The sequence below is a fragment of the Fukomys damarensis genome, unplaced genomic scaffold, assembly GCF_012274545.1.
Source record: "Fukomys damarensis isolate Sample0158 unplaced genomic scaffold, DMR_v1.0_HiC HiC_scaffold_25, whole genome shotgun sequence".
Classification (NCBI taxonomy): domain Eukaryota; kingdom Metazoa; phylum Chordata; class Mammalia; order Rodentia; family Bathyergidae; genus Fukomys; species Fukomys damarensis.
In genome coordinates this window covers 16523724-16546812 of record NW_022900937.1, presented here as the reverse complement: position 1 = coordinate 16546812, position 23089 = coordinate 16523724, and the positions used below count along the sequence as shown (strand labels likewise).

Sequence of the window (23089 nt, the reverse complement as noted above, 5' to 3'; positions counted from 1 at the left end):
GCTGCCGGGTCTTCTCCTGGTTGCCAGGGCGGGACTTGGGCTGGGACCCCTACAAGGAGGGGGAACCTTGTCCTGCCCACCGACCATGTGCGGGAGGGAGTGCGATAGGGCTGCTAGGAGCCACCAGCAGCTGGTCGGCTACTGGGGTGGTGAGGAGGATGTGGGGTGGGTTGGGGTGGCGGGAGGAGAAAAGCCTCGAAGCTATCAGCACGGGAGGACGGCGGTGGGAAGGGGCCAGCCCTATCCGCTTCTACCGAGGGCCTCTGCCGTGTCACTGCTGGGCCGAGAGACCCTTCCAGCCCCTGTCCAGGAAACCATGGCCCACTTATCCGACTCGAGCGCCCTTCCCTTGGTTTGGGGGAGAAACCGCTGAGCCCTAGGTGGGGGGTTGGTGTCGTTACCCCCGTTGTGCCGCGGGGTTGGTGCAGAATGGCGGGGCACCCACTGCTGGGCTGTACACTGCCAGTTCCCAGCAGCCTTGGCCGTGGAGAGGCCTCTGGCCACCCCAGCCCACAATGCTGGTGTCTTCAGAGCCTTGATTTTAGGCGGGGGAAAGGAAGAGTGTATACAGCTCTTGGCTCAGAGGGCGGGCCTGAGTTCGAGGCTCTGGTGTGGTGGGGGGTTTTGGACAAAGTGAGCTCCGTCGATTTCTCCAAGCTTTGGTGTTTTAGGGAACTGGCCCTCCAATCCAACTCCCCTGAGAATTGGAGGAGTGTGTGTGTGTGTGACTGGTGTGTTTGGGTCTGGGCTTGCCCTTCCTCCTCCCCTGTGGGCTAAGATAGGGGAGAAGTGGAAACAGGACCCTAATTGTGCATATAAAGAGTTGGCTTTAGCTGTGACTTCCTGGTGCTCGAAAGCCTGGGGCTGACCCTCGGACCCACAGCTCTGGGAGGGGAGATAACCTTGTGGTCCGGCTAAAGTCTTGAGGTTTTTAGCCTTTTTTTTTTTTTTTTTTTTTTTTTTTGGTGGATTTTTTTTTTTTTTTCTTTTTTGGTGGTACTGAGGCTGGAACCCTATCTTTGAGCTACATCCCTATCCTTTAAAAAATTTTTTTAGAACCTTTTTATTCTCAGTACTGGGGATTGAACCTAGGGCCTTCACACTGAGCTACATTCCCAGCCCATTTTTAATTTTTTAAATTTTTGACACAGGGTCACACTAGGTTTCCCAGGCTAACCTCATACTTTTGATCCTCCTGCCTCAGCCTCTCGAAGATGAAATGGGATGAGATTGCAGGTGTGCACCGCCATGCCTGGACCTGCTACTTTTTCTTACTGGTTTTCTGTGAGAGAGAACAGGACCCTGGAAAGTTGAGTCCCTGCTGTTCTTCTTGGGGACTGAGGTGGCTGTAGCACTGTGGTAGTTGAGAAGGGTGGGCGTATGGGGGTGCACTGGCATTTAGCAGGAATCTAGAACTAAGGCTCTCAGATCTGGGGTCCAGTGGCTGCTCTGGTCTGGGAAGAGCAAGGTCAGGTCCCTTCTCAGCCTCTGAGCTCTTTGGTGCTGTACTTTATTTAAGGGGGTTGGGTTGGAACTGGTCTCCTTTTTGGTTTGGGTGCCCCCTAGGCTCTCAGTCCTGGGATCCCTAAGAGAAAGAATACGCCAGTCCTGGTGCTGTGCCCAGACTGGGCCTTCCTGAGACTATTAGAGATGGTGCTAGAGCAAGCCTAGAGAGCCAATGACCCTAGTGCCACCGTCAGTCCCTAGGCCTAAAGGTGTGGATAGCTGGGTACAGGAGTGTTTTTTAGGGTTCTGGGAGCTATCAATGCGGAAAGCTTGTCTAAAACTGCTTCCTAAGGGCCAGGGATTTAGCGCAGTGGTGCTGCCTGCCTGCCTGGCAAGCACAAGGTCTTGAAGTTCCAACCCTGGTGCCATTAAAACAAAACAAAACAAAAACCCCCGCTTCCTAAAATTTCTGTGTCCTCAGCATTTGCCTGTGGGGCTTCATCCATATCCTAAGCATTTTGTCCCTTTTCTGGACCCGGGTTTAGGGACTGAATTGAAAAGTTTGCAGGCTGGGAGGACTTGCCAGCCAGAGGTGATGGTGTGCTGGTAGGGTCAGCACATGGAAGCTTGGTGCCCCTGAGATGTATGTGAGCAGGAGGGTGTTGGACCTTGGGGGGGGGCAAGAAGCAGGCGTGTCCTGTGTGAAGCTTGCTGGCTATTTGGGTAACCGTGGGGCCCAAGGAAGGGAAGACCACCTTTTGAAGAGGCTGAGTTGCCAGGTTAGGGGAAAGGGGGCCTTTTCCTGACATTTGGGGAGGAGATGTGTTAAAAGCTTTGATGCCCACTGAAAGTTTAGGGCAGCAGGGAAGAACTAAGGAGCAGAGTGGCCCTTTTCCTAGGACTGTGTGTCACCTTGCAGGTGGGTCTTGCCCTGCTATGCCGGAGCCCCAGGCCCAGGGTATTGTGTCCTAGGGGTTTTCCGTGTCCGTGGAGGGCTTCTCCTGTAGTCTCAGGAGAGGGGGCAAATATTTTTATTTTTACAGTAGAGATCTTAACTTTCAGAATACAAAGTAACACGTCTGGTAGTACTGGGCACCGAACCCAGGGCCTGTGCATGCTAGGCAAGTGCTCTAGTGCTAAACTCTGTCTGCGGTCCCCTCCCTTCCTTTGTTTTTATTTTGAGACAAGGTCTCAATTAAATTGCCCAGGCTGGCTTTAAACTTGGAATCCAACCCTGCCCTAAGTATCTTAGAGTTATGGGAGGCTGAGGCAGGAGGATCACAAGTTTGAGCTCAGTTTGGGTAACTTTATGGACTTTGTGAGACTCTTGTCTCAAAATAAAAAATTAAAAATGACCTGGGAATGTAATATTGTGAAGTGCCTGGGATCATTCCTCGGTACCAAAAAACCCCCCAAAACAAAACCCTAATACAAACAAAAACTAAAGCAATAATAATAACGAAAAGCACAAACACTACTTTATCTTTTTTACCTTTTGGTGCCAGAGATCGAATTCAGGACCTTGTGCTTGTGAGGCAGGTGGCAGAACCACTGAGCTAAATCCCTGACCACAAACACTGCTTTAACGAGGATTGAAATGTGTGGGTCAGCAGAGTGTTTTCCTAGCAAGCACAAGCCTCAGCCCCCCCCCCCGCCCCATAAAACTTTATTGAGGTGTGATGAGTTTGGAGATCCTGGTTGTCTTTTCTTTCCTCCTCCCTCTTTCTGTCTGTCTGTCTTGTTTAATTTTTTTTGAGGAAATCTCATTATGTAGTTCAGGCTGGCCTTGAGTGCTCAGTGATTCTCCTTCCTCAGCTTCCCCAGTGCTAGGATTATAGGCACATTCCCAGCCCACTTTCCCCTCTCTTCCCCTCCCCTCTTGTGCTGGGGACTGAACCTTAAGAATGCTAGGCAGTTGCTCTACTTCTAAACTACTACCCCTTACAGTAATTTTTAATTAGGGAGCACCTTTGGGGGCTGATATTTGAATGCTTAGATTGAGGCAGTATAAGTTGGATTTGTTTTTTTTCTTTTCTTTTGGTACCGAGGATCAGGCAGATGGCGGAACCGCTGAGCTAAATCCCCGGCCCCAGGTTTGGTTTAAGACAGGGTCTCATTGCAAAGTCCATGCTGGCCTTGGATTTAGGGTCTTCCTGCCCCAGTCTCCCTAGTACCAGATTATAAGTGTGCACTACCATGGCCAGCACTGGGAGTGATGGTGTAAGTTTTTAAGAGGTACAGAAGTTTTATGCCCACTTAATGGTAGGTTAGAGACAGCAGGAGCTCATGGTAGCTAAGGGATCTGTAGTTTGCTCGAAGGTCACTGCCTGCCAGTCCCTAGAAGGGTGCTGGGAGGTGGCAGGCACCACGGAGAGGACAGAGTCAGCCTCTGTGGTGTAGGAGAGGACAGGGTCGGGTCTGCCTGGGCACAAGTAGAGGAATCGGACCTGTGTGTGACTGGGGAACCTCCCTTTTCTGACATCAGTGGAAGAACTTGGGCCACCTTGCTGCTGTGTCCACTCTTTTTGCATACGAGGGAAGGGAAGGAAGGCTAGGCAGGTGGATGGAGCAGAATGCTGGCTCCCCTCCCCAGGGCTGCGCTGATGGTTGTTACTCCCTGGGTACTGTTTGCACTGGGCATCTTCCTGAACACAGTTATCCTGCAGGACAGCACCGCAAAGAGCTTACGTTATTATCAGAATTTCATAGATGAGGAAACAGACCAGAGTGCTTAAATAAGTTTGATGGAGCTATGAAGGGGAGAGTACCATACCCCCCATGTGTGAGCAACATCGCACACCTGCTGTTCTCCCTTATATTTGGGTCCCCTGAGATGGGGAAGCAGCGGAAAAGGTGTGTGTAATCTGAGTTTTTGAGGGCTGGTCTCTGGGTACCAGAGTCTGACTCTGGAGGCTTCCTGGGGGCTGGTAGCAGCCTGAGCCTGCATGCTGGAAGCCAGGAGTTGTAAGTTCTCCACAGGGCATCTGTCCTGCTGCCACACATTCTGCCCCTGCTGTCACTTACGGGAGATGAACCCAGGGTCTCATGAATTTCAAGCAAGTTGTCTACTACTGAGCTGCCACTGCCCCCCACTTTATTTTGGTTCCAGGCATTGAGGCAGGTGGCGGCACCACTGAGCTAAATCCCTAGCCCTGGCACTTTTTATTTTGAGAGACAGTCTCCCAAAGTTGTCCAAGCTGACCTTGAGTGTGTGGTCCTCTGGCCTCAGCATTTTTTTTTTTTTTTTTTTTTTTTTTTTTTTTTGGTATGGGGGATCGAACTCAGGACCTTGTGCCTAGTGGCAGAACCACTGAGCTAAATCCACAGCCCTGCATCAACTTTCTGAATCGGTGGATTACGGTGGGTGCCAGTGTTCCCAGATACTTCAGGCATCTATTTTTTAAAATAAATTTTATTTTATTTTATCCCATGCCCTCCCTCAAGCTACTTTGGGCATCTTAACCAAAGAAGTGGTACTTCTCGATTTTAATGAGACCCTCTCACAAAATACAGAACTAAGAAGCCCGGGCTTTTAGCTCAGTGGTTCGGCTGCCTGCCTTGCAAGCCCAAGGACCTGAGTTTGATCCCCAGTACCAACAAAACAAAACAAAATACAGAACTAAAAAAATGGAGCCAGCCATGCATGGTGGCACAACCCTGTACTGTAATCTTAGTGCTCTGGGAGGCTGAGGCAGGAGAATCCCAAGTTAAGCCAAAACCCAGCCAATTTAGACCCTGTCTCAAAATATAAAAATTTTAAAAAGGGCTGGGAGTATATGCTGACTGCAAGGGCCTTAGGTTCAATCCCCGGCACTGCAAAAGGAAGGATGGAAGAGAAGGAAAGGGAAGGAAAGTGCTTGATTTCGAAGGACTGACTGCATGTCGCCGTCACCTTGGTGACCCTTTTCTTGGGTCTTGGTCTCCTTCCCTACTTGTGGGCAGCCTGGCTTGTTTGCCTGGAGAGCCAGCTTCTGCATACCATTCAGCTGGGCACATGCCAGTAATATCGGAGCTTTGGGAGGCTGAGGGAGGAAGATTTGAATTTGAGTCTCACTGGGGCAACTTAGCAAGCCTCTGTCTGAAAATTAAAAAGGGTTAGTGATGTAGCACAGTGCGAAAGCCTAAGGTTCAATCTGCAGTACTGCCAAAAAAAAAAAAAAAAAAAAAAAAAACCAAGGTGAGACTGATGAGCCCTGTAAACAGGAGCAGGACCTGGACTTTGGGTGCTGAGAGTAGCAGGCCAAGTCCCTCCTGCTGCCTCCAGGGTCAAGCTTCTGTCCCAAGGCTCCCCGGGAAACAGCACAGGATGCTGGCACCATCTGCATGCCACTTGCCTCCACTCATAAGGGCCATGCCAGCTCCTCATCCCCTGACACAACCCTGAGACTGGGGCAGAGCCTGCCCCCTATACTTGGGGAACTGGTCACAGGGGCCTCCCTGCTCTGCGTCTTCCTGCATCCACCTTCGATTTGAGGGTCAGGGTTACCTCGCAGATGTGCAGAGGCAAGGCTGGTGGCAGGAGAGTCCCCTAGGGAGTCCCTCAAATGCCCAGGGCCTCTCTGGAGTTCACTGGGGCTGGGAGGGGATGGTTTTGCCCAGGCCATGGGCCGCACATGCCCTGATGACCCCTGGCTCCTGATGTCAACAAGTCGCCTGATGTCATTGTGGGTAAGGCAAGAAGAGAGTTAGGAAAGGATACAGGAAAGGACCTGGGACTTTTTCTTTTGGTACTGAGGATTGAACGCAGGGCCTTCACACGGAGCTACATCCTCAGCTTTTAGTCTTTATTTCTGAGGCAGGGTCTTGCTAAGTCGTCCAGGCTGGGATCACAGGTGTGCACCTCCACTACACTTGGCTCTGAGATCACTTCCGAGAACCTTTTTGCTGTGCACGCTCTACCTTCTGATCAAGCCAAGCCCTTGCCTGGGCTGGGAAATCTCTCTGCCACTGAGCCACACACCAGACCCTAGTTCCCTGCTCCATACAGGTGGAGCTTGGGATGCAAGGATCCTAATGTATTTGTGACCAGAATGCAGGTCCCAGAGGCAGCTTCCACCCCTGAACCGAAACACCTTCTCGCCCTTATCACATCAGCCTCTGCCAGTCAGGGGCAGTGTGGTGGCCCAGTGCTGTGGATCTAGTCTCACCTCTGGGCTGGCACATGGCAGGTGTGTGGCATTAGACCTCACTGGGCACACGGGCAAGAGATAGACCTGTGTTAGAGGCCTCTGGGATGGGGCTGTGTCTGGATCCCCCAGAGAGCAGGCCCTAGCCTGCCCTGCAGGCATCTACAGAGCAATGGCCCACAGTCAGATCTCTACATGAGGTGCAGGTCCATGCACAGGATAGGCTTTGACCTTGTGTGTTCCCAGGACATGAAGCCGTGTGCTCTTGGCGAGGGGGGTTGGAGGAGAGTGAGTTGCAGAGCCTTCCTGCTTGGTGCTTGATGTGTGCTCATCCCTGTCACCTCCTTTAGAGAACTTGGTCCACACCCGTCCCCATACACAGTGCTGTTCTGTGGTGGCAGGCCCTAGGCAGAGGGCTCCATGCTCTCAGCAGCTTGGCCCTACCCCAGCTCTACTTCTGATCCCAGAGCACATTTCCTCACCTGCAAGTGAACCATTACCCGTTCTGCCTGTTACATCAAAAGGACTGTTGGGCCTACACAGCAGGGCCCAGAGCCGGGCCTCACAGCCAGGCCATGGTGCCGAGTGTCTCCCTGCAGGCGTTCTGGGATAGGCAGAATGCTAGGGCTGACCCCAGCCTGAGGCTCTCACTAGGTCTGGTTGTGGTGGCCCTGGTGAGCTCCATCTCTCCGAGAGAAGCGTGTCCCAGAGCGCTGGGGCCCACATCCCTGGCTTTGCGTCTCCCTGTGTCCTCACTCAGCACCTTATAAGTCCTGGGTCTGAGGCCCTGTCGCCACATTCCATCCTCCTGGCGTCAAGTGGCCCCGCTTGGAGGCTGTCTCTCCCTCAGGAGGATGAGGGGGACCCAGGCAGACCAACCCCCACCCTGCCTGAGTGCCTGGAGTTTCTGCCTGGCGGACCCCCTTCCCCCACCTTCTCTCCTGTTGCTGCTTCTCCATCCCCTCTTTACTTCCTTTGCCTGCTCCCGTGGGGAGAAGGGAGCAGAGTAGCTCTCACCACAGGAGGATGGGGTCTGAGTCTCACCCCGAGATGGGATCTGCCTCTCCTGCCTCCCCTAAAAATCTCCTGTGTCTTCAAAACAGTGTGTGAAGGACCCTAAGGCCAGTTGACCCTGCTCTTTGTTTTTGTGGAACTAGAGATTGAACCTAAGGCCTTTGCCAAGAGCTATATCCCCAGCCCCCCGTCCACTGAGTGATTGATTGATACAGGGCCTCAGGAGGGAGGGCCCTGAGTTATCCCAGCTGGGCTCAAACTTGCAACCCTCCTGCCTCAGCCTTCCAGAGTGCTGGGATTATAGGAAAGGGCCACCACACATGGCTGAGCCTGCACTTGTAGCCGAAGCCAAGGAAAGAAGGGCACATAGCCACCTACAATGGTTGGTGCCAGGGCTGGGACTTCTGAGCCAGATGCAGAGCTTGAGTCCAGCAGAGCCTGAGTCCTTTGTCTTGAGGGTCTCTTTCCCTCCCGGCTGGCTCAGATCCATGTGTGGCACCTTTCTGTCAGGAAACCTCTGAACTCTTGTGTAACCCTGTGGGGGGCGCTGCAATCAGTAGAGCATGAGGCTTTGGACCCTCAGTGCCAGGCAATAGCCTGGGAATCTGTCCTTACACGCAGCTTGCTTCATGACAACAGCATCTGAGGGACCAGGCCTTTGGCCCATGTTCGCCTGGTCCCAGGAGGGTACCTGTTCTTGGGTTCCCAAGGGCTGTGCCCTGGGGGTGAGATCCAAGCCTGAGAAAGGGCACTGACTTAGGAGCAGGGCACTGGGGGCCCTGGGCAGCTCACTGTGCTCTGGCTTCCTCCTCTGAACTAAGGATTCTCCCAGCTCCAGTGTCCTACCGCTGAGGGCTGGGGAAGGGAAGGATGTGGGAAGGGCTTGTGAGAGGCCTTTTGTCCCTGTTTGGATTCTCCTCCGCACGCAGCCCATCCCCTTAGCAGAGTTCTCCATCCGGATGACTAGGCCAGCTCACTCCGGCAGCCAGTGGGCCAGCTGGCAGGCAGGGATGCGATATTTGATGGTGTAGACAAATGTGGACAGGTGAAGCCATTTTCCCTTTTCTGATTGGATCCGAACCTAGAGAAATGTTCAAGGATGGCTGCTGAAAATATGTTTTCAAAACTCATTGTAAAGCTAGATTTAGTGGTGATTGTAATTCCAGCTACTTGGGAGGCCAAGGCAGGAGGGCCACAAGTTTGGGGCCACCTTGGGCCTTTGAGAGAGACTTTGCCTCCAAATAATTTTTTTTTTAAGGGCTGGGACTGCCTGGGGTAGAGCACTTACCTAGCCAGCATGAGGCCCTGGGTTGGATCCCCAGTACCACAGAAAGTTGGGTGGCAGGCAACTGAGGTTATAGCTTGTGGTAGGGTAAAGCACTTGCATAGCTTGGGCAAGCCCCTGGGTCACTGCTATCTAGCTCCCCCCCACACACACCAAAAAAAAGATTTTGATCTCCTTGTAGGAAACCTGTTGCCCAGAATCAAGCTTTCCTGGTGGTCTTACACCCCACTCCCCACCCCAACCCCTGCAACCCACCTCTGCAGGGATTCACAGCAGGGCCTAGTCAGCCAGTCTCAAGCTGAGACTGTTAGGCGTAGTGAGTTTCTGTGAGTGCAGAGTAGCCCTAGCCCCAGTGTTCTCACACCTCAGCCTCAGCCTCCGCCTCCATAGTGGAGAAAGGTCTGTTTTGTGGTGTGCTTGACCCCAGGGTCCTGTCTTGACCTTTCAGGCTGGGAGTTTGAACTGACTGTAGTTGTCCTTCAGAGCCAGAGGGTAAAAGGGTCTCATGTTCATGGATGCTGGGAAATGAACCCAGATCTTCACACTGAGCTACACCCCAGCCCTTTTTAAAATTTTTAAAATTTTGAAGCAGGGTCACAGTAAATCACCCAGGCTGTGTTTGCACTAAACGATCCCCCTGCCTCAGCCTTCCCAGAATGCTGGGATTACAGGCAGATGGCTGATTTTGAAAACAGCATGGGCTCTTTCTGTGGCTGGTAAGAACTGGTGGTTGTAGAGACGACCTCTGAGCCTGAGCCACCAGAAGTGAGAGGCTGAGTATGATAACACGAGTGTGGAGGTCCTCTTATAGCCATGCGAGTCGGCGCCCTCCTTGTGAATCTGTCTCTCCCTTGCAGGGGACACTGGCCTGGTGAGCCGCTGGGCTCCTCACTTCTGCCCAGGTGTGGGAGGGAGGCCAGGCAGGAGCCCCACAGCTGAACCCACATCCTGGTCACTTCTCAGAGAGTGCTGGGCTGCTTTCTGGTGGCTCCCACCCTCTACCTCCCTCAGGGCCAGGTTCTGGCCTTGCTCAGGGGCAGCTGAATGACAAGTCTGTTCCCCGGGGGGCACAGGGCACTGTCCTTCCTGGAAGCCTGTTCCACTTAAGTCTGGATTTAAACTGTTAGTCTGATTCCTTGGGGGTCAGGTACACCTTGTTATGACTTGTGTCTGGATGTTCCCCCAAAGCCTCATGCGCTCCATAGGCAGGGCTGTTGAGAGTGACTGGATCTGGAGTATGTGATGCTGGGATCAGGGTTGTACTAAATCAATCCGCTGATTGGTTTGGTGTAGTTCTGGTTAGGATTTAGGCTGCCTACCCAGGATGTGAGTGCTATCTGCCTGCCCTAAGTGTAGGTGGCCTAGATAAGAATAAGGGACAGAGCACCGGGGATTTAGCTCAGTGGTTCTACCTCCTGCCTTGCAAGCACAAGGTCCTGAGTTCAATCCCCTCCACCCAAAGGAAAAAAAAAAAAAATGAGTAAGGGATAGGAAGAAGGCATTTCTCACTTGTCACTTGCTTTTGCTGCCTTCTGCCTGCCATGAACTGTTTCTCCTCTGCGATGCCCCTCTGCCATGCCACCCTGCCGTGGAGCCAGCTGGCTATGGACTGAAACCTCTATAAACTGTGAGCCAAAATAAACCTTTTATCCTTTCACTTTGAGTGTCAGATATTTTGTCTCAGCAACAAGAAAAGTAAAAGACACTTTGTTCCTGAAAGTGTGCTTGATCCTTTCTGACACTAAGCAAATGTGAGTTGGACCAAAGGAAGAACTCTAACACAGGTGTGGGCGGGCTTGCAGAGGTCCTTTTCTGGCCTCCAGAGGCTTTGGTGGAACAAGAGAGCCTGTATGTGGCCCCTTCATCCTGGGAGCTGACCCCTTAATAAAGGAAGCAGATGGGTGGCCAGGGGAGACCTGAGTTCCTTGTCTCCTTTTAATTAATTCATTAATTAATTGCTGTACCAAGGGTTGAACTCAAGGCCTTTGCACTGAGCTATGTTCTCCACCCATTTTAGTATTATTTTGAGGCAGAGCCTGCCTAAGTTCCCCAGGCAGGACTCGAAGTTGAGATTCTCCTGCCTCAGCCTCCCAGAAGAGAAGCTCCTTTTAAACCTGTTCTTGGTGTTGGAGGTATAGCTCAGCAGTAGACTGCATGTATGCATGAGGTCTTGATCTTGAGTTGGATTCTAGCACCAGGAAAAACCAAACTCCTTTTTACTTGGAGGGACAGTTTCCCCACCCAGGCTTTTGAGAAAAGGGCTAGAATAAGGGCTGCTGCTTACTCTGACACTCAGGGGCTGATCTCCCCTGTACCCCTTCACCAGGAATGGGACTGGGATCATACACACATGCACACACACCCTGGGGCAGGGGCCGGCAAGTGGCAACCTGTGGTGTGTACCTGTCCACTACCTGCTCCTAGGGACTCTAGCGGACAGAGCCCGTGGGCAGAGCCAGGTGTCAGAGGCTGCACAGCTGCCTCTGTCCTGTCCTTTGTGGGACACGCTCCGGCCAGGGTCCTCTCCCGAGTCCTCATTGAGGATTACATGCCAGACGGTTCTGAGAGTCTCCCTCCACCAGCTCCTGGCCCTGCCAGCTCCTGCATGGACTAGTGGTGACCCTTCGAAAGGGGCTGTGGTTGCCTGTGCCTTTCAGGAGAGCAGGGAGACACAGTCCTGGAGGTACGGATGCTTCTGCAGAAGGGGTGTGTATGGAGCTGAGTGGTTTCCAGGGCTTGCTGATTGCCGCTTACACTTTTCTCAGACACTTGAAACTTCTCTTGTTGGCGCTGGGTATTTAAACACCTGGGCCTTCACACTGAGCTTTTTTTAATTTTTAGGTTGAAACGGGGTCTCTTTAATTAAGTCAATAGTTTCTCAGGCTGGGTTTCAGTTTGTAATCCTCTATTGCAAGTGTGGTTTTAGACCATTTCTTTGGTACTGATTTCTCTAAAATAAGCTTGTGGAATAGGTAGGACGTGAGTTCTTTGGTCACTTTTCCATTGTGGCCTTCACCAGCTATTGGCACCTGAGTCGTCTAGGTTGGCATCCAGCCTCCCTCTGGGTGGCAGGCCTGGTCACCCTGAGCCTGGCACCAGGAAGTGCTGTGGAGGGGGCTGTGCTGGCCTGCGGCACAACACTATTTAGTTGGGCCTTGGAGGAGCAACTGCATGTCCTGAAGGGTCCTAACTGCCATTATTGGTTGTGTTGATGCCCTATTCTGAGCCTCAGTTTCCCCTCATCCATGGAAGGAGGGTGTTGAACTAGGTGATCTCCAAGGTGCCTTTAAGCTGGAGCTCTCTCCCTTGGGAAGAGGAAAACTGAAGAATGCAGTGGCCAGCCAAGGCTGTCTCACCCACTTTCCCTGCTGCAGACAGTGCTGGCCGCCATGCAGCTGCTCTGACAGCCTCATAGCGTGAGGTCTGTGCTGGTCTGTGATCACGGGAGGGATCAGGTGTCCTGTGAACTTCAGAGCCACCGTGTGGAGTGAGGTGTGGCTCAGGTGTCTGGCTGTGCAAGTGAAGAGGGAACCAGGCCGCCCCAGCCACGTTGGGTTTACAGCACGCGAGGGAAGACAGGAAGACAGGAAGCCGTGAGGCCTGGCTCCTGCCCTGGGCTTTGTGTTTGTGTGGTCAGGGTAGGGGTGAGTGCAGTCTGGGGGAGCCACATATATGGGTGCTCCAGGCCACTTCTGGGCTTCAAGGGCAGAAAAGGGGAGTTGGGAACTCAAGGGACTGGAGGTGCCCTTCCACATGGAGGGGGGCGCAGCACGGCTGCCCAGCTGGAGCTGGGTGGGGTTGGGGGTTCTGGCACCTCATCCCGCTGGCCTGGTGCTGAGCAGCTGTGAGCTCGCGGTTACCTCACCTGGTTTATAGTTCTTCTGCCCTCATCTTGCCAGCTTTGCTGTCATCTGAAACAAGTGCTACGGGAGGGGCCTGAATCTGTGGGACTCACCTTCACCCAGCCTTGGGGCCAATGAGGCTGCTAGGCGGATTGCTGGTAATTCCATCAGCAGAGCCCATTTGGCTACACTCCTTGGTGAACTAAGTGGTGTGCCCCTGACAACAAGATTTTCTGGGCCTCATTTTCCCTGTCTAGAAGGGGGTGGGTGTATGTCATTGGTTGGAATGGCCAGAATCAAGTAAGAACCAAGGAGAGGGGCCAGGGATTTAGCTTAGTGGTGCCATTTCTGCCTGGCAAGTGCAAGGTTCTGAGTTCAAATGTCAGTATAAAATAAAGATCCAAGGGAGAGCATTCAGGTCAGACTGGCATGACTTAGCCTCTCCCAGGCTTGGCTACTTGTACAGTGTGTGTGACTGCCTTGCTTCCCCAGAGGAGCCAGGGACAGAACAGGTGCTGTAAGGTGGCCTTTGGGGGATGTTCAAACCTAAAAGATGGAAATCACAGGAGCAGGACCACATGGCCTAGAGGGAGGGTTGGGAACAGGCATCTTAGCTGGATCAGTCCTGGAAGCTCTGTGCAGAGAACTTGTTATTTAAGGGGTCCCTGGGGAGGTCTGGCCAGGGAGGAGACATTGAGGGGGGATTTAAAATTAGCCTGGGTGAGCTGGGTGACCCCTGGGAGAACTGAGGCAGAGAAGAACTGTTCTGGGCCCTTGCCCACAGTGTCCCACCATCCTGGGGAGGGATAGGAGGAGGACAGTGACAATTGGTCAAGTCCACCCAGCAGGTGCCATGTGCTCTCAGTGCGCCTTTCTGGGGGACACTGTGCACAAAGCAAGGAGCTCAGGGGCTCCCCAACCCCAGCCCTCCTGGTACTCAAGAGGCAGGTGTCATCTGGCTGAGGAGAACAGGCGACCTTGGCCAGTCACTTTCCAGCCCTGACATCAGAGGGCGGAGGGGCTAGGAGGGGCTGGGGTGTGGAGGTTGGCTGTGATCTGGGGTCAGGAACCAGCAGGGAGCTCCAGGTGCCTCGAGCCTCCCCCGTGGGAGTGGGGGCCAGTAAGTGGCACAGCTGGCAGGGAAAGGGCATAGCCAGATGGGAGGGGGACACGTCCTAAGTGGCTAGTGACCTTGCCAGGAGTGCTTGCCAAAGACCCACGTGAGGGAAGATGTTTGTCCTTGCCTTGGCTGGGAGTCACTCTGCTGTGGGCGGGGTGGTGACATAGGAACCAGCAGCCATGGGGCTGTTTCCTTTACTCCTTGCCCTGCTGGGTGGGTGGGTGTGGGTGTGTGTGTGTTGGGTGTGACTGCCATATTGTTCCAGGTCCCTGATCAAAGTGAGGCTTAGCCTAGGTGTGTGGGGCCATCCCTAGGAAGAAGGGGTTGGGGCCCACTTTGGGGCAGCTGAGTGCTTTTGAGGATGGCCTTGAGGCAGGGTGACCGCTTGAGCTTTTTCTGAATCAACAGTGGGCTGTTGAGAAGACCCATGCTTATGTTAGCACCATGGGAGTTAGCTCAAAACAGGTTGAGCTTGTCGAGGAGGCCTCCCTGCCATTCCGACTTTTCATTATTCAGGAAGCCAGATTTGAGATGTGTTTTCTCCGGATCTAAACTGGAAACTCCCCTCCCTGGTCACTGGGTGACTGTGGCAGGCTGATCAGGGCTTGCTAGTTTAGCACCAGGTGCCAGCAACATTTAAATAGCATCAGGAAGTTGGGTAAATAGTTCTACCAACTCACTCAGGGGCCTACCTGCCACTCACGAGGTCAGGTTTAGCTGATACCTGGTCTTTAAACCTGGCTTTGCCACCGACCTGTAACCCCAGGGAGTGTAAGGCTTATACAGCGTTATTTGCCTCTTTTGAAGTTGGCACAATCCTACTTATCCTTTAGAACCCACCAGAATTGTTCCACGTCTGAGGACTTATCCATTCGCATATTTAGTAAATTTGTAGTTTCAGCCCTGTGCAAAGAGCTGGATATAGAGGCAAGATTCTAACACGTTCCCTGCCAATTAAGAGCCTAAGTCAAGGGGAAAAATAAGAGAAAGACGGAAGTGCTGGGGCCTGTTGTTGGGGTGGCAGGGGGTCTTATGTTGCATGTACATCTTTGCCTCTTCCCAGACCAAGTAGCCTCTCACCCAGAGAGCATCTTCTGAGAAAACATGACATTTTAGTGTGTGTGTGTGTGTGGTTTTTTTGTTTTGTTTTGTTTTGTTTTTTTTTTAGTTTATTGGTACATTCTAGGTATACAGTGCAGTTACATACATTCATTACTGGGATCTTGTACCTTTACATGACAGGAGTGCATTTTTTTGAGGGGTGACAAACAGGATTCTTTCTCCTTGCCTGTCAGCCAGCAATCCCTAGAAGAGGTCTGGTTTCCCACCTGAAGGAAGAGCTACCATCTCCACCCTCGCTGTCCATCTTTCCTCACCACTGCCATCTCTGTTCCCAGGTACGGACGCTGTTTGTCAGTGGCCTCCCTATGGACATCAAGCCCAGAGAGCTGTACCTGCTTTTCCGGCCGTTCAAGGTGAGTTCAAGGCAGAGCTGGGCTTGGGAGAAGCAGCAGGTATGAAGGAGACAGGAAGCTGGTGGTTCCGGGCTGGGTCTGCCCATGCAATATTCCCTTAGCTCTTCGGAGCCTGTTTCCTCATCTGTAAATAAGGAACCTGAGTAGACTTTGCCATATCAGGACCACTCGAGGGTCAGTGTAGCCTTTTCCATTTGCAGATGAGAAAACATAGGAGATAGGGTCTGTGTTCCTGGAGTACAAGTTAGTCGAGCACATGCGAGATAATGTGTGGTGTGGTGACTGCCACCCGTGTGCTGGACTGTGTGACTCAGGACACGCATGGTGGAGGTCAGTGTGGGTGACCTTGGGGGGAGATGGGTATGAGCAGCATTGGGGAGGGAGGCTGTGGGGTACAGGGCTCCTGACCAGCCACTTCTCTCTGCAGGGATACGAAGGGTCCCTCATCAAGCTCACCTCGAGACAGGTAACTGCTCCCCGGGGTTTGTCTCCCTCCCTGTCCAGACCAGTGGCTGAGCTTGGACTGAGGCCTGTGGCAGTGCTGTCCCTGTCTGTCCTAGAATGACAAAAGAGCACCCTCTGTGCCTTGCCTCTTTACCAGCTAGCTGGGCTTGTCAGCTCCAGGTCCTCTGTCTGGCTCTGGTGATTTGGGGAACCACTCGCCGGCCCTTGATGTAGGAGGCTGGGTCCTGAGCCTTCTAGGGTCTTCCAGGGCCTGCCCTGATTGTTGGCCAAATGAAGGTGGAGAAGTTTTCTGCACACGTTTTAAAGGGCTTCTCAAGCCAGGCGTGGTGGCACATGTGGGAGGTAAGGTAGGGTCACTGAGTGAGTTTGAGGACATCAGTGAGTTCAGGACCGGTCTAGAAACGTAGTGTGAAAGCTTGTCTCGAAAAACCAAAAACATAAAAAAATAAAAGGACTTGTGAAAGCACAGCATTTAAGACCATGAAACAGCTCTGCTGGCCTCGTTCCCCAGTGTCTGCTAGCCTCCGATGGAAGCTGGGCCGTGGGGCTGTGCACCCTGTACTTCAGTGCATGAGCCCTTCTCGTCAGTGGGACTGATACTGTCTCCAATTAGGTGACAGGCCTTTTTTGTCCCCCCTTTGGGGTGTTCAAGAAGGAACCCAAGGCTTCATGTATGCTAGGCGAGTGCTCTGCCCCAAGCTACAGCCTCAGCCTTGGTCTTTTTAGTTTGAGGGGGACAGGTGCCGGGAGAGATGCCAGGGTGTTCTTTCTTTCTCCTACTAGCCTGTTGGTTTTGTGATCTTTGATAGCCGGGCAGGTGCAGAAGCAGCCAAGAACGCACTGAACGTGAGTAGGCGGAGAATTGGTCTCTCAACAATAAGTGTCCCCGTCTGTCCTCTGCGGACCCTTCTCCTCCTCCCACTCCATGCCCAAGAAAAGGGGCTACAGATGGGCTTTAATTCCCAGCCGTCGCAGGGCAGTCCTTGCTGGCCCGTTGGTGACACATGTCACCATGTCCGTCTGAGCAGTGTCCCCTGCTCGCTGCTGCTCCCCTGTGGCATGCACAAGTCCGCAGCGAGCCGGTTTCTGGGGTGTCTGCTACAGTTGACAGACATTGTGGGGCTTTCACAGGGTATTCGCTTTGATCCTGAGAACCCACAGACCTTGAGGCTAGAATTTGCTAAAGCCAACACCAAGATGGCCAAGAGCAAGCTGATGGCAACACCAAATCCTAGCAGCATTCACCCGGCCCTGGGAGCACATTTCATCACGCGGGATCCCTGTGAGTGGTGCTCCAAGCCTCAGACTCCTTGTTGAGGGGCTTGGTCCTCCTGGTGCCCTTTCAGGAGCTCCTTGTGCCTGTAACTGCCTGTCTTCTAGACTGTGGCTTCCTTTTTATGCTGCATGGCTGCCTGGCTTCCGTGTCACCTTCTCTGATTTTTCTTACATGAGAGAGGCTGAGACCTGTCTCCCGGCCTCTTGAATGAAGTAGGGTGCCGTGTCCACATGGCCTCCTTCCCTGGTCTGGGGTCCTCTGCAGGGTGGGTAGTGGAGTCCAATTTGACTCTGGTGCTGGGTCCTGTTCGGTTTGGAAGGGGCTAGTAGGGGAGGCCAGCGTACTGATGACAGAGACTGTTGTATCCCATGACAGATGACCTGATGGGGGCTGCTCTAATCCCTGCATCCCCGGAGGCCTGGACCCCTTACCCTCTGTACAGCACGGAGCTGACCCCAGCCATCTCTCACGCTGCATTCACCTACCCGGCTGCCACTGCGGCTGCCACCCTGCATGCTCAGGTAAGCCCCGCACGGCTGCTGTGCCGTGGGGAGCTGTGTGTTCCTGCTCCTGGGGCTCTGGATCTAATGAAGGTGAGCAGAGAGCTCATCCAGAGGATGCCAGCTGCCAGAGCACTCTGGGCACCGAGAGGCCCTGCTTGCTCCTCCACCTATGATGACAGGACCATGACTCCCCCAAGCCAGGCCTGTCTCTGGGGCCGGTCACCTGACTCTGTCTCTTCCTTTCTTTGTGAACTTCACATGTGTTTGTGATGTCTGTGCATTGAGTTCTGCTCATCTGGAAGATGAGAATCGGGCCCCTGCCTCGGGTGTGGAAGAGTTGGGTGTCAGCGTGGGGACCCTCAGGGTCCTGGGAACTTTCAGGTGTTCACCCTGTTACTGTGAAGCCTGGACTCAGTCCACAGCATAGGGAGGAACGAGGCAGCCGCCACTCAGGCAGGGCAGAGGGCTCTGCTGCATGCTGTGTGGGACCCTGTGCTGCCACAGTGCTGGCCCTTCACAGGGGCAGTGTCAGGAGGGTTGGGGGCGGCCAAGTGACCATCAGGAGCATCATAAGTGAACTGGCTCAGCAAGGCAGGCTATGCATGAAGAGGAGCTCAGTGTGGGTTCGCACCTGGGCACTTGGAGGGGCTTTGTGACTTGCAGGCAAGGTGTGAAGTCTTAAGGGAGGGCAGAGAAGCCAGTGCCACAGGTCTGAGCCGGACAGGTCCACGGTCTGTGTGGGACAGCTCTGCCACCAGGGAGCTTCGGGATGGTCACCCTGGGCCCCAGCACTCGACTGAAATGAGTGCTGGGCAGGTCAGGGAGGGGTTGTGCCTGGTCCCCTGAGATACTGGCCTGTGACAGGCGGGGAGCCAAGGACAGTGGGTTTGTCAGGTCTGGCTGGGAGTAGCACACTGTTCCTCCCTGGGCTCCATGCCACAGGGCTGTGTGCCCTCATGGTATCCCTGCCCTTCTTCCTCCTCAAATGACTGGGATGGGACCTACTGGCTGGGTCAGGGTGATTGTCGGTACGGAGAAAGCACTGGGGGCTGCTTCTGCTGTGATGCTTATTATCTCTTTGGGACTGGAGTCCTTGTGGTGCCTGAATTTCTGTCCCCTGGCCACTGGGAGGAAGTGAAGACTGCCCCCAAAGGACAGCGGCATTTTTTGGGAGGCAGACTAATGACCAGTGCTGTCGTTGCTCTTTAAATTGGTGGGACACCATTTCCCTAATCGTAAACGTGGCTGTGAGGCCGGTGTCAGAAAGCATTTTCCTTCCCACGTCTGAGTTCCCACACCCCTCCCACCCTTCGTCAGCACTGCCTGGAGATGGAGGCTGGACCATCTGAATAAGGGAAGTGGGCACTGTTGTTCTAAGCAGGTGGTGCTGAACCCAGAGGAGCAGTAGAAACACCGAGGGCAGGGAGGTGACTGAGGGAAGGGAAGGAGCTGCTCAGGCGGGGATGGGCACCCACACCCCTCGTCCACCCCGGCCGCAGACCAGCCTGAGCAGGGCCTCCCGGGACCTGCAGCGGCCCTGGAGTTGGTTCCTCTGCTCGGCCTTGGTCAGCTGGCTCAGCTCCAGCCCTCGTACGAGAAGCTGTCCCCTCATGGGGTGAGGCACACGAAAGGCGTGGGTGGCGAGGATGGGTAGAGCTGGTGGCCTGGAAAGGGACAACTCCTCACAGGTGGGATTTTTTTTTCATTTCCATTGAGAAAGTGGGGGTTGTTCAGTGTGGCTTTCCTCTGTGAAATAGATTCTACTGCTTACCAAGGGCCCGAGGTTACATAACCCCCTTCCCTGGCGCCTCTGTGAAACTGGGCATCAACTGCGCAGGGGTTCGTAAGCATTTGGTGAAGTTCTTACAGGTCTGCACTTGGGCAGGCAGCCCCTGCCACATTGGCCTACCCTGTTCCTTTCTCCTACTTTCAGTCCTTAGATTTGGAAGGCCGCTAGGAGCAGTGGTGTAAGGAAATCCATAGATGCAGGTCTTTCGTCACAGTTACTGTTTGTGCAAGGGGGTAGCTCAGTGGTAGAGACCTTGCTGAGATGCCCCAGAACTGCAAAAAAAAAAAAAAGACTGTGTAGTTAGTTAATCTTTTTTGAACTCTGTCTCAGGACAGCCTGTCAGTAAGGTAGATCAGCACTTTCCCCACACCCATCTGAGTCCTTCTGACCATTCCAGGACAAGGTCCGGTGCGGGCTTGCAAGCCTCTGTTAAGCATTAGTTCCGACTTTCTGATGAGTGAGGCCCAGTGTTGAACCGCTCCTCGGATTTCCCATGTAGATTCCTTCCTTTGCTCACTTGTTGGTATCTTTTGTTTTGTTTTGTTTTGTTTTGTTTTTGGTACCATGGATTGAACTCAGGATCTGCGCTTGCGAGACAGGCGGCAGAACCACTGAGCTGAATGAATCCCCAGCCCTCACTTGGTATCTTCTCCGACAGTCTGAGATGTGAGAGGGAGCTGAGGCCGCATCCTCTCTCCTTGTTCTGAAGCAGCCTGTGGGGTGGCCCCTCAGGATCCCCCACTATTCCAGGGACAATTGGAGTCCCTGGGAGGACCTGACTGCAGGGTCCGTACCATGCAAGCCCCATTTCTGAGCTGAGGTCTCCTGATCTGCTTTGAGATCGGAGGAGGCAAGCTGGGAAGGAACCAGGCTGCTTCCCGAGGCCTCACATCTCATCCTGTCAGTGGTCCTGCTCTCCCCAACCTGTAAATGGAGCCTGTGGTCACCTGCCTCACTCCAGCTTCGGGGGATGTTGCTGCTCTGGGGAGCTGCCTGAGCCTCTCCCAGCTGCACAGCCCTGTCCCTCACAAGTCTGCCAGAGGGGCTCATAGCCTTGCCGCACTGTTTCTGCTGGGTGCAGGGTTCACCGAGGCAGCCCATGAGGCAGACTGACTCACCATCTTCTCGGTGGCGGTGCTGCTGACTCCTCGTGTGTCCTGCTCGTGTGGAGCGGATGCCAGGTGACTGCCTGAGGAAGCCGTGAGAGCCAAGAGAAGTTTCCCTGGCATGGTTGTCCCTCCAGAGGCTCCTTCTGTGTGGTGTGGGGGCCAGTGAAGGTGGTCCTGGTGGCCTGGTGACAGCAGTGCCCCGTACTCAGAGCCCCAGGGAAGTCCTGGCGTGGGTGAGGTGGCCTGGCCTGTCCAGCTGTGGAGCTGGTGTGCAGGGACAAGTGCCGGGCCTCTGCCTTCCTGCCGCGCTCCTGGGAAGGGTGTGTTGGCTCGGTGCTGTGCCACAGGAGCTCTTGGGAAGCTCCCATCGGCCCAGAGGCCTTGTACTGCTCGGTGTGCTCTCTGCTCCCCCGAGAGCTGGGTCACAGGCAGCCAAGCGAGTGACTGGGGAGGGTCTGGTGGCCCGGACCTCCCTCTCTTCCTAAGTCCCCACTGCAATCTGAAGTGCCCTGCACCCCTTGGCCTGGTGGTCATTTCCTTGACACTTCTCTGGCAAGTGCTGCCAGGTACTGGTAAGGGCGAGGCTGCCAGGCCCATCTGAGGGCACACTGGTGGCTGCGCTGATTTGGAGAGAAAGGAGGAAACAGAAGCATCAGCTGGGTCTCCTGCCCGGCTTCTGAAGAATCATGCTGGCTCTTTCTGTAGCTGGGTGAGGACGCTGAGACTCAAGAAGAGCATGGTTTTATTAGGTTCCTTCTACTGATGTCCGTCCTTTGTCACTCTCTGAGCAAAGAGGGAAAAGCAGATTGTTGGCAGCAGTGCGCCTGGCTGCTGAGTCCCCTGGCTGTGGCTTGGGCCTAGTGCAGTCCAAAGTGTCTGGGTGGCCTCTTGTCTGGAGGCGCTGGGGCAGGTGAAGCTTCCTATTTTTTGGATGGTGAAACTGGTCCGTGCAGCGGTGCCAGCCCTCAGTCAGTGACAGCCCAGTCACCTGGCTCCTGACGCTGGCTTCTCTTGCAGATGCGCTGGTTCCCGTCCTCTGACGCTGCCCAGCAGGGATGGAAATACCGCCAGTTCTGCTAGCGCTGCAGTAAGTGCTGGCCCCGGGGCCGGGACAGCAGGTGTCGAGATGCTGGCTTCCTGCAGGCCTGGAGGCCTCCCTCTGCTGGGCCCAAGGGTTACCCGGTGTGACTCTCCCTTCTCCTCACTCTGGGACCCTGCTAGCCCCACAAAGGAAGGCAGGCAGCTCCTGTCCCTGGCTCTGCTCATGGCCACCTCTCTCGCCCCTCCAGGTCTTGTCACCAGGGAGCTGATGCTGGGACCGTGTGGTGGGGCCAGTATAGGGCCCCAAGTTCCCGCCACCCCCGAGGCCCGTGCAGAGCTCTTGCTCCCTCCAAAGACTGTGAATCTTGCAGCTGTGGCCCAGCGGACAGTGTCCAGTGTCCCTTCCCTCCTCTTCCTCAGTATTGTGCTATCCCAAAACCCTCACCCAGGGCCTCCCGGGAGGATTTGGGGCCCAGCCAGGCCTGACCTCTAGCCCTCATTTGCTTCTATAGCTGCTCCACAGGGAAAGGTGTTCAATTTTGCATGTTTTCTGGCACGAATGAAGACACTTCAGCCTGTGTATATGAATGTACAGTTCACGCCGTCGCCATAGCATTGGGTCCTGGCATGCTTGGCCATCCCGGTGCCTGGTCCCTCCTGCCACACCCCACCCCTACCCGTCCCACTTCTGGGAGGCCTGGCGCCTGCAGCGCCCACACTTCAGGCTGTACAGGCCCCACCCAGCAGCTGGCCAGTGTCACCTTTCCTTTCAACCCAAGGCCCAGTGGCCCCCTCTGCCCACTCTGGTCACCTCTCCACAGTGCACCCCACCCCTGCGCTCCTCACTCTTTTCAAACCTCAAATTCAGCCAAAACGTGGAAAGTATTTTTGTACCCTGTGTAACAAAATATTTATGCATCATAAAGGATTTTTCATGTGTGTTCCATTAATTATTAAAGAGACCTTGTTCGCCCTGTCAGATACATTTTATGTTTAGTTTGAGCAATGAAGAGGAGGCGGTTTCCGTTCTTCAGCAGGGAACCCTGTGTCAGGCGTGGTTTAAGGAAAATGAAGGAAAAGTCCGTGCAATTTTTTGTGTTGTGAGCATACCGTGCTTTACCTTTAGTTGTGGCCACAACTGTCTTGCCATTTCAGACATGGGGGACAAGGTGGCTGTTGTACTTGCTGATCCTGTGAAAATGTGAAACTGGATAATATATGAAAATATGAAATAAAAAACTCGAAAGTGACTGCTCTGTAACCTCTGCTTTTACCTCCCTTGGGATGCTGTGGGCGCTGTGGGCTGGTGCGGCTGCCAGGAAGCTGGCGCTGGGGTGGGGGTGGGGGTGGGATCAGGGTTGGGGGTAGGACCTCGGGCTCAGGTGCCCCTCCCATCTTCATGGCTGACATCCTGTCCTGGGAGGATGTGGCTTTGTGAGGCCCGGTCAGGTCTGAGCCCCTCCTGATGGTGCAGTTGTGAAGGTCACGACCTGGATTCCTGTGGGACCTGTGCTCTTCACAGCCTGTGGTCTCCCCAGGCCCCTGGCAGCGCTGGGATGGAGCTTGGAGAAGGAGTGGCCCTGTGTCCACCCTGTGAC

At 54.1% G+C, this 23089-nt stretch overlaps 1 protein-coding gene across 1 annotated transcript in view; it reads left to right on the top strand.

The window, feature by feature from the left end:
- The window catches only part of Rbpms2 (RNA binding protein, mRNA processing factor 2), a 24480-nt gene extending 1769 nt beyond the window's left edge, over nt 1–22711 (top strand). Inside the window, exons 2-8 of the mRNA XM_010641294.3 lie at nt 15231–15308; nt 15736–15774; nt 16557–16619; nt 16905–17055; nt 17425–17570; nt 21468–21537; nt 21740–22711. Coding sequence (XP_010639596.2) covers nt 15231–15308; nt 15736–15774; nt 16557–16619; nt 16905–17055; nt 17425–17570; nt 21468–21530 — 540 coding nt within the window. The 3' untranslated portion in view covers nt 21531–21537; nt 21740–22711. The remainder of the gene's footprint in view (nt 1–15230; nt 15309–15735; nt 15775–16556; nt 16620–16904; nt 17056–17424; nt 17571–21467; nt 21538–21739) is intronic.
- The last annotated feature ends 378 nt before the right edge of the window (nt 22712–23089 follow it).